Here is a 10,788-nt window from a genome sequence, read left to right as displayed (position 1 = left end):
TTTGAGTTTCAGAAGACAAATCTTTGTTGAGCCTACCGACGAGATTGATCTTCCTTCGTCCACGCTCATTAAGTACGAAGAGACTGAGTACAGAATATTTTTCACCCTCGGTGATCAAACTTGTTTTAAGTGTCGAATCTTGTAAATAATCCTATAGAAGAAACTCGTGTTCAAGATTTAGCTGGTACGTCAAAGAAGAAGATAAAAACATGCGATTCTACAGAAAGTCTTACTGGGGTCCCTGAGTTACTTGAATCTGCCAAGGAATTATTTGACTTACCAGATTCGTCTTTTCCGATAGATTTTGAATCTTTGGTCAAATTTATGGAAGAAGACGTTGGACAATCTGACATACTTACTGTTGCTTTTGCATATACAATGAATATTGATGGCCTACTCGAAATGTTGTACAAAGTTTACCCTAAATTGACGCATAAATGTATCAAGAACCGTGTGGTCAAAGTTCAGCGTAAGCTTAAAAAATCCTATGACCTTTACGAGGCTTGGTCTGGTGGCGAACCTAACTTAGAATTCTTTTAATAGTACATATTCATGTCACAAGGCGAAACATTTTTTAACTGCTCAATTATGTACACTAATCTTGGATCTTTGACCGCAAAGTTTGATGATTTAACAGCTCTCGTTACGCAGCAAAAACCTACTATACCTACTCTTAATAACTGAAACTTGGTTGAATTCAAATATCACTGATTCAATTGTATCATTACCAAATTATATTCTTTACCGATCAGATCGTAAATCAGGAAGAGGAGGAGGTGTATGCATTTATTTGTCAACGCAAATAGTTTCCACCTTTCCTATATCACCTCTAGATATTGTGATTGATAATGTCGAATCATTATTTATAAAAATTTCCAATCGTCAATTGTGTTTCGTACTAAGCTGCATTTATAGGACTCCTTCAACGACATATGCGATCGATGTTCAGTTGTTTCGAACCCTGACCGAATTGGCAAATGGCCATGACAATCTGCTTATTTTCGGAGACTTTAATACGCCGTAAATAAAATGGATACGAATCGCTAATTACGCTCCGGACCAATCTTCTCAACTATTACTTGATTTCATAAACAATAGTCATTTACATCAACTTGTTAATAAACCCACAAGATACAGACAGAATCAAACGCCGTCGACCCTTGATCTCATAATATTGTCAGACGTGAATCTTCTTTCAAATTTGAATTACGGCTCTCCTGTTGGTATTTCTGACCATGTTACTTTGTCAGCACAGCTGCGACTTTGTTGTAATCTTCAGGGTAAGAAAACAGTCCACACTAAATTTTATACTGACTATGCAGTGCTGAACCATGACATCAGTAATATGGACTGGGAGACTGCTGAGTTCCGCGTCGGTAAATGATAACTGGATCATATTTAAAGAGAACTTAGTGCAATTAGTTGACAAAAATACTGTCAAACAAACTGTGCCTCGTTCAACGAACAAACCGTCGATTAGTAAAAAATTACTCCAGATGGTTTGTAAAAAGAGAGCATTGTGGAAACGATTCAAGAATAGCCGATCTGACACTGACTATGCAGCTCATCGGGCTTATTCAAACCGTCTATCTGTAGAAATAAAAGCGGCTAAAAGAACTTATGAACTCCGTGTAGCTAATTCTAAAGATCCAAAGATACTCTACAAATATATTCGTAATAGGATCACCGGACCTGTTAGAAATCCACAACTTCGTAACAGAATGGCGTCATAGTAACTGATGACGAAATCATTGCCAACTTATTTGCTGAGACTTTTGCGCAATCTTATACTAGAGAGACAGTAACAAACACAATACCTCTGTTATCTACACCGAAAGTCAATTTTGCTCACCTGGACCAGATGGGATTACTCCGACAGTTCTTAATAAATGTGCTAAGACCGTTTGCATACCTTTGAAGATTTTAATGACACAATCTTTTCAAAACAGTCAACTTCCTGAAGATTGGAGATTGGCCATTGTAAAGCCGATCTTTAAAAAAGGCGATAAATTTCAAGCTGTGAACTACAGACCGATTAGTCTCACTGCGATCATAGCCAAAATCATGGAATCTATTATTTCCGATGAGATAAGAAAGTTTCGGCTTGCAAACAACGTCCTTCCTGCCGAACAGCACGGATTTGTCCCAAAAAAGCCTGTGTCCACAAATCTTCTTTGTGCCGTATCAGATTGGACCAAAAATTTCGACCGTGGTGTTGCTACCGACGTTGTGTATTTTGATTTTTGTAAAGCCTTTGACAAAGTTCCAATAACAATTCTTCTGTTAAAACTTCGACACTATGGCATTACAGGACTGTTACTAGAATGGATAAAAGGATTCTTAACTAATCGAAGTTTCAGAATTAAAGTCGGTGCATCACTGATAGACCATTTAAAATTTGTGTCTTTTCTTAACACACGGTTTAATGGATATAACATGCTGGATGCACTGGGAATAGATTTTGTATAATACATCACCATTCCAAGAAAACGTTGAAGTTCTTCTAAAGAGTTCGGCCTTGGTGCTTCTATGATCACTTTGATTTTATCTTCACATTTTTCGAGTCCTTTTTCTGAAATGACATGACCCAAATTTTGAATTCTCTTCTTGACAAATTCACATTTTTCTCGATTCAGATGCAGCTTATATTTACGTAATCTTTCAAGAACTTTAATTAAACGAAATTTACAGTCTTCAATAGAAGAACCTTGAACCATTATATCATCAAAATACGCTGTGGTACCTCCTAAATCGTGAACAATTTGATCGATGACTTTATGAAATTCATTTGGAGCCGTTTTGATACCAAAGAAGGGTCGTTTAGCTAAATAGGTACCTCGATGAGTTGAAATTGTTTGTATTCGTGCACTTTCATCTTCAACAGGAACATGTAAATATGTTTTGAAGACGTCTAATGTACAGAAATATTTACCATTTTTGATTTTATTGAAAGTATCTTCTATTCTGGGAATAAGATAACTGTTACCTTGAAGTGCATTGTTGATAGTTACTTTGTAATCAGCACACAGTCTAATGTCACCATTCTTCTTCGTCACAATAACCAAAGGTGTTCCTCACTCGGAGTGATCGGTTTTCTTAATAATACCTTGATTTCCTAAGTCATCTAATTCCTGTTCTATTTTCTCTTGGAGAGCGTAAGGAACTCGACGAGGCTTTATAAAAATTGGTTGTGCATTTTCTCGAAGAGATAAAAAGCATTGATAGTTTGGAATTTCACCAACTTTTGGTTGAAAAACGTCGCTGAATTGATTGAAAATTTCTGACATTGATGGTTGACGAGTAGAAATAGAATAAAAATCCTGAAGACTTATCTGTAGGTTTCGAATCCATTTCCCATAATGGCTGTACCATAATCATAAACGACAAATAAATCTTCCATGAACTCCTTCTTTTTATATGTAACAGTTATTCGTATGTAACCCAGAGGTTTAAATATTTGTTTTGTATAGGAACGAAATTGAATATTTGTACTTCGAAGAGTCACTTTAAGATTCAATGCATCGAAGATTTTCTTTGAAATGATGCTGACTGGACTGCCGGTATCACACTCAAATTTAACTGGTTTGCCAAGAATTTGTACTGTAATGAACATTCTTGGTTCATAAACTGACGAAGAACTATTGAAGATGTCGATAATATTATTTATTTGAAATTCTTCATCAACAGAGGAATTTAAACCGATGTCGACGTTTTTGAGAGTTTGTCGATTTTTTTGAAGTAATGTAGAACACATGCTTTATTTGTGTGAAGATCTATTTTGATTATATTTTGATGCTGATTGTCCTTTAGTAAAACCAATTTTATGAACATTATTTGACGCATGTGATGAGTTGTTATAAACTTCCCGATTTTGAATCTTGAAGCTTCGATTGCCAATGCTGTTTCTAATGCTTTATCAAACGAAACGTTTACTAATTGAAGAATTCTTTCTCTAATGCTGGAACCTTGTAGTCCTCGGATAAACTGAGCTCGTAGTAACATGTCGATCACAGATTTCGAACAAGTAAAACAAAGAGGTTCTTGTTCTTTACATTCCGTTTTGAATTCAAAATTTTTAATTAATTCTTTCAATCCTGCAACGAATGTAGAAATTGATTCACCTGGTTGTTGAACTCTTGAAAAGAATTTATGATGTTCAGCTAAAACATCTTTCTTCGGTGGAAGATGATTTCTTAGAAGATCCATTAATTCTTGGTAGGTTAACTGTAGCTGGTAGTTTTGGAGAGGTCAAACTTGCAAGTAATTTGTAATGTCTGCTGCCCAAACAATTTATTAATACCATAACTTTGGGATCACTAGTTTCTTTGTCGTTTTTATGCGAACCTCTTAATGTGAAAAAATGTTCGAGTCTTTGACTGTAACTCTCAAAATTTTCAACGCTTTCATCAAATCCGTCGAAAGTTATAGCCTTCTTGTACACTTGCAGTCGATGTTCGTTGGTTTTGTAATATAGAAACCAATCTACTAAGGGCTGTTACTAATGCTGATAAATCTTCCGCCATGTTTTTTAAACACTCGTCGCCGAAAACTGTTGTTTATTTAACAGTTTAGATATTTTTTATATTATTCTTTATTTCATTGAAATGTCACAATTCTAAAATTATTCTAAATATAATAATAATAACGTCTTTTGTTTTTTAACATTGTAACTTGATTAATATATATAACAGTGTGTTTCACTGATTCCTCTATGTACCCCTCCGCTACACTATTCGATTTCCACCTTCCGTGTCTCTTGAGAGATATAATGTTACCTCCAGCATCTACAGGGAGACTGGCAGACGTGCGACGTAGGCAATATCCGCTATATTCATTACGATTTTCCAATTTTAAAAATTTAGCTACTTCTCTTGGCACATCGCTAATCTTGTGAATCCCAACTACTTGTTGCTGACACTTTCCATTTATGTATTTAACGAAAAATCGACGTTCATGAAAATTTTTTGGTCGAAGAAATTCCTCGAAAAATTTGGACGAAGACAAAAATGATAGCATATTTAAATAAAAATCTATACAATATCTTTTTCATAATCTTTAAAATTTTTAACTTTTAAATTTAAATAATAAAATAATTCGCGTAATATCTATACCTGGGTAGAATTTGACATCTTTCATTTTCCGATGTACCTAAAGATTGCAACAAATAATTTAATTTTAATAAAGATTCATAGCCTGAAGAACCGCAAGAAAATTTAATCGACAGTGTTTTTTATCCAGTCTCGAGGCGCCATTTCATTTTTTTTTATTTAATGCATTTGTAATCACTTCTTCATTTATTTTAAAACACTCAAACGCTGTTACCTTTTAGTAATTTGGTTCAATCAAGCTAACAAAGAAAAATGGCTCGACTGCCAGGTAACATAGTTTTCGTTAAACTAAATGTTTACCCGATAATTCTAACTACACGTGGTACTCGTATTACTTATTATTTCCTTTCAGACACTAAAATTAATTCTCCGGAATAACCGATTTAGCAACAAATTATGAGCCATTATTAATTAGTAACAACTGAGGAAAACGCTCACCGGAAAATCAACAACCTGTTACAGAACAATCCGATTAAATTTTAATAAACACATCCTGCATAAACACGCATCCTCCAATAATCCAATTCTAATGCAAATTTAATGTCGCTCTTTTGTGTTAACACGTCTCAATAAATTTTGTATTACCTCAAAAAAATCGAACATCTTCATAAGGCGGCCTCTGTTAACGTCCCACCAACAAGCACAAATCAGCGATTGCGGCAGCACCAAAAGAGCTATCGAAATTGCGCAACGGTAGTACGTTTCACATTTTATTAATTCTAATAACATAAGTATCTCAATTTATTACACAGTCAAAGCCGTTTAAAAATATCCGCTTTATAAATGGCACAGCGATGTCATTCCGATTTCAAAGTATATGATAGCGAAGTAATTTCTTGGTGAAAAACGACCCTGTACAGACACATTCTTCACCTCTCGATGGAATTCAGCATAACATGCGTGTGCATACTTCCCTTCAACTAATGCAACGTACCAGTTGAACAAATGACGGACCATTAATACTGAAAAGGTTAAATGGGCACACGGACGACTACTGGTTTAAGCCGAGTGTGATGTCGACTGGTCTTCGGTTTGTCTAATGGTCGCGTCAAGCATTTATGCGTTTGATGCAAAAAGTGTGAAAAAAGGGAACACGTAGTGTGGAATATTTTTGTTCGTGGGGTAATTTTGTACACTTGACGCACTTTGAGCATCCAATTCTGACATAAGGTTGAGTACCTATGTGAGTACCATGTTTTTACTTATCTAAGAGTTTTGCAGGAATTATGAAATGTGTTCTTTATCGTATCGGTACGACTACTAAAAATAATGAAACGGCGCGGCGTTCAATTAGTTAAAAAGTTTAACAACTCATGACAATAAAACTGACGTTGAATATTAATTTGGACGATATGATCTGATATTTGTTGCACTGAAACACGAGTCCATGGTATCGACATTAGCGTGCATATTGGAAAGTCGTAATTAATTTGAAATAGTAAGAAACTAGGAGGTGTCCCATAGCAGGTGACTCAAAATATGATAAAAATAAATAGAAGTGGTCAAAATCATACTGGATATTAGAAAGATCATTTCGATTTAGATTTAGATTTAGATTTATTTATTTACGGAAACTCCATTTTACAAAAATTAACTTGATACCAGATACAACTTAATTATAATTGTTATAAAACAACAAAACACTATGTCTGAAACTAGAAAGTGTCGAATCAAAAATAGAAATCTCCCTACGGCCTGCTAAATCATTGGCAGCGAGCATCATTCTACGTAGAGGATGGTTCTTGACTATATTCGTCAAAGCCGACGTCACTCTAAAAATAATTATGCTTCTGGTTAAACGACTACTAGAAACTGGCACTATAAAGGACAACTCGGACAGCAGATGAGGATTATCAATTCGACCATTAATTAATCCATGTAAAACGCAAGCACGTCTTCTAACACTCAGTGGTGGTATATTGAAAGTGTGCATAACCCAGCTGTAGTCCCCAATAATATGCCTATGACCAACTTTAAATTCTAGAGTACGCATAAATCTTTTTTGGATTTTTTCCAGCATCTCCAAATCAACTTTATATATCGGTGTCCACCGGAGAGCAATATTCTAACTTCGATCGAACTAATGAGCAATATAGCGTTTTTAGTGACAACGGTGATAGGTCTTTACATATTCGCCATATGAACCCCCACATGTTTAAGGCTTTTTTAGCAATGTAAGAATAATGACTCTTAAACGAGAGTACCGCATCGAAGACTATCCCCAAATCCTTAATTTCAAATACTCGTTTCAGAAGTTGTATGTTTATTTGGTAATCAAAATTAATGTTCGACTTTATGTTTAAAAACGAGATAGTATAACATTTATCTAGGTTCAGGAAAAGTTGATTTTTGATACACCAAGTAAATAATCTGTCAAGGTCCATTTGCAAGTGTTCAGCATCCAGAATGGTTCTAATGATTCTAAAGATTTTCAAATCATCAGCAAAAAGTAAATAATTCGAGAACTGGAAGCAATCGATTATGTCGTTGATAAATAGTAAGAATAATATAGGTCCACAATGAGTACCTTGCGGAACCCCTGATGTAACATCGATTGGAGTAGAAATAAAATTATCAATACGAACTTGTTGACTCCTATCGTACAAAAAAGATGACAGCCATTTAACTGTAGTATCTTTAATTCCCAGCTTATCCAGTTTAGCAAGTAAAAACCTGTGGTTGACACGGTCAAATGCCTTGGCAGAATCGGTATACACCGAATCAACTTGCAAATGATCAGTAAATGCTTCAGTTATGAAAGATCGAAACTCTAAAAGATTCGATAACGTAGACCTATTAGCAAAAAAGTCGTGCTGCTCCGGAGGAATAATCGATTTAGAGAACCATTGGAGTTGATCAAAGACGATTGAATCAAGTAATTTTGGGATTACCGACTGGTTACAGACTCCTCTATAATTGTCAATTTTGTTACGTTGCCCTGACTTAAAAATAGGGATAATGTAACTATTCTTCCATTTAGTAGGAAAGACACCTTCCTTCAGGGATGACTGAAACAAAGTAAATACAGGCGAGCAGAGTGAAAATTTACAGTTTTTAATAAGAATGCTTGGAATACCATCGGGACCAGGTTTACAAGATGAATTTAACTTAGAAATCCGATTAAAGACATCCGAAAGACTAACATTTAAACCAGTATCCATCACTTGTAGTTGGGGATCAAAATCACACAAATTTTGTCTGACATCATCAATCCTATAAACGGAGGAAAAATATTGAGCAAAAAGATTAGCTATTTCATCACCTCCCTTAGCGGAGAGCTGATGCAAATTCATTTCCAGGGGAAAATTAGCGCTATCATTCTTTTTACTATTAACAAATTTCCAGAACAATTTCGGATTAGGGATTATGTTGTTATCTGCAGTAAAGATATGCCTGGCGTACAGCGCTTCACTAAAATCTTAGGCCGCCAAGGTTTTGGTAGTAAACATGTATTACTTTTTTGATCGATTATCCTGGGATCTATTTTGAGACACATCTGGAGATATATTTTGTTTAACAATGTAAGGCTGATTCTTTTTATATTTCAACATAATATCGGTTTCACCTTTAGCCACTCTATCCTTAAATTCTTTCCGAACCTCGTTATTAAAATCTCTTTGCCTTTTAGTTAAATCCGGACGGAAATGGTAGTTGCGATTAGAATTATTCTTGTTCGAACGAAGAATGTCCTTAACGATATCTTTATTCTCAAAAACGATTTTTAATGGACGAACTACATTGGGTTTGGCTAGACCAATACGAGAAACTGTCTTGGGTTCCGGAAATGAGCCCAAAGGTACCAAAATAGACGTTACTTTCTGAATATCATCATGAATTTTATTAGCCAGCTCAGATGCCTTTGATTCCGGTATATTAAAAAGTAATACATTGGAATTACGCAAATTACGTTCCTCGAGTTCAAAAATAATATCCTCTAGATCACCTTTGTTACCTACCTTAACAGTAGATTTTTTTAACTCAGCCCATTCGCTTTTAATCAGATGAATATCATTTTCTACTACCAACAGTCTGTCACTGATCACTTTAAAGTTATCATCAATGGCCTGCTTTAACTCCAGTTTCATATTTAACAACTGCAATTTAATAATTTTTTCGATCATTTCGGCTGTCATAGGATCATTACTACTAGCAGAGGTACTTCTTGCACGGCCCATTACATTTCGTATATGGTGTTATAGGTGTTACCGCACCATCGCAATTTAAACAGAAGTTGGTCATAGCGAAACAATTTAACAAAAATATAAATGAATCCAACAAGGACAGGGACACAATATTTTCACACCACACTAACACTTCGGCATAACATTTATCCATTTTTAATTCTTTTTTACTTTTACAGTATTTTTCAAAAATGTCACAAAACTATAGCGCTACTAACTTATGTAATAGAATGTTCGATGCAAGCATAGCCTGACCTGGATGAAACGTGAACGTATCCTCTTCATTTTTTGCCGAATTAAATAGCTAGTGAAGGTTTCTGTGTAGGCGTAGGCGTTTGCCATATATTGAGTGAATTTATTTTTTGCATTTCCTCTTGAGAAGAGGAATCCCGCAGTGTTGATCTATCGCATAATTTTTTGCGGTGAAGATTCATTAAAAATCAAAATTGACTAATAATGCCGAACTGCCAATATAAGGTATGGTTATATTTATCAACAGAATGAAAATAAAAAATGATGAGCTTTAACCATTACTTATTCTTTGCCACAAATTTAGAGAAAATAGCAGTATAGAATAATTTTATGGCAGGTGCCGAATAAGTTGATAACAATAATAATTTCGTCATATCAAAAAAAAAATGTTTTGTCATGGATAAACAAAAAATACAATTCATATTCCAAAAAAAAGCGCTCATGAATTATTTCTTTTACGTAGAAACAAAGAAAATACATAGTAAAAGTTCATGATGTGATGCTTAGCAAGAAATTAATTTTGGCTTATTTTAAGTCGAACTTGTTGACAAAATAACTGCGTTTACGTAAACGTGTTATATCAAGGTTGATAATAATTATTTGATAATGAATTAACTTTGTTTGCCAATAACGGTAGTCTCGCACGTGCTGTTTCAAATCTCTGTAGTAAATAAAGTTAAAATGGAGTCAGATACTGACATATAAACCACAAATTACAAATTACAAATTACCGAGTTAATAGTTTGATTAATTTGTATGCCACCAAGGTTGTCAATTCTAATTATAATAAAATTTCTCTGTGTATAACAAAAGCAATAGTATTATAATTGGGAAAATTTACATTTAAAATTAACAATCAAAAATAATACTAAAAAATACTGACTGACTTTTTCTTTCAGTCGAATGTTAACATCCTGTTTAATAAACCCACACTTTTAAAGCCTGATTTGGAATTTCACTGAAAAGCAGATGTACGAATTTTTGTGTCGGTTGTTTATAAATTTAAAATAAATCTAAGGTAATTTTATTCGAATAAAGAAAAATCTCTCACGTAATTACTTTCGACAATAAAGTCGCCGTCTCATAATACTTCTTCCGGCCAGCAACAATAATTGGTTATACTCTAATTCAAAAAGTGGTATTCTTTTCACTTCTTCATTTAACAACACGTAACAATGTTTCTCGGCAAATTCCTCTCGAACCTTTTGTTAAAATTGGAAGAAGCATCTAAAACGGCACCTTTTTTC

At 34.4% G+C, this 10,788-nt stretch overlaps 1 protein-coding gene across 1 annotated transcript; it reads left to right on the top strand.

Moving 5' to 3' along the window:
- Positions 1-588: 588 nt before the first annotated feature.
- LOC135123777 (uncharacterized) lies at positions 589-2,348 on the top strand. Its single transcript, XM_064048655.1, has 6 exons — positions 589-620; positions 916-1,020; positions 1,099-1,376; positions 1,423-1,694; positions 1,795-2,231; positions 2,312-2,348. The coding sequence occupies exons 1-6, from the start codon at positions 589-591 to the stop codon at positions 2,346-2,348; spliced, it is 1,161 nt and encodes a 386-aa protein (XP_063904725.1).
- Positions 2,349-10,788: the final 8,440 nt, after the last annotated feature.

Source organism: Zophobas morio, unplaced genomic scaffold, assembly GCF_036711695.1.
Source record: "Zophobas morio isolate AGI-343-1 ecotype UQ-CSIRO unplaced genomic scaffold, CSIRO_AGI_Zmor_V1 ptg000006l, whole genome shotgun sequence".
NCBI lineage: Eukaryota > Metazoa > Arthropoda > Insecta > Coleoptera > Tenebrionidae > Zophobas > Zophobas morio.
The sequence above is the reverse complement of the archived record's forward strand: the minus strand, read 5'-3'. Positions and strand labels throughout refer to the sequence as shown.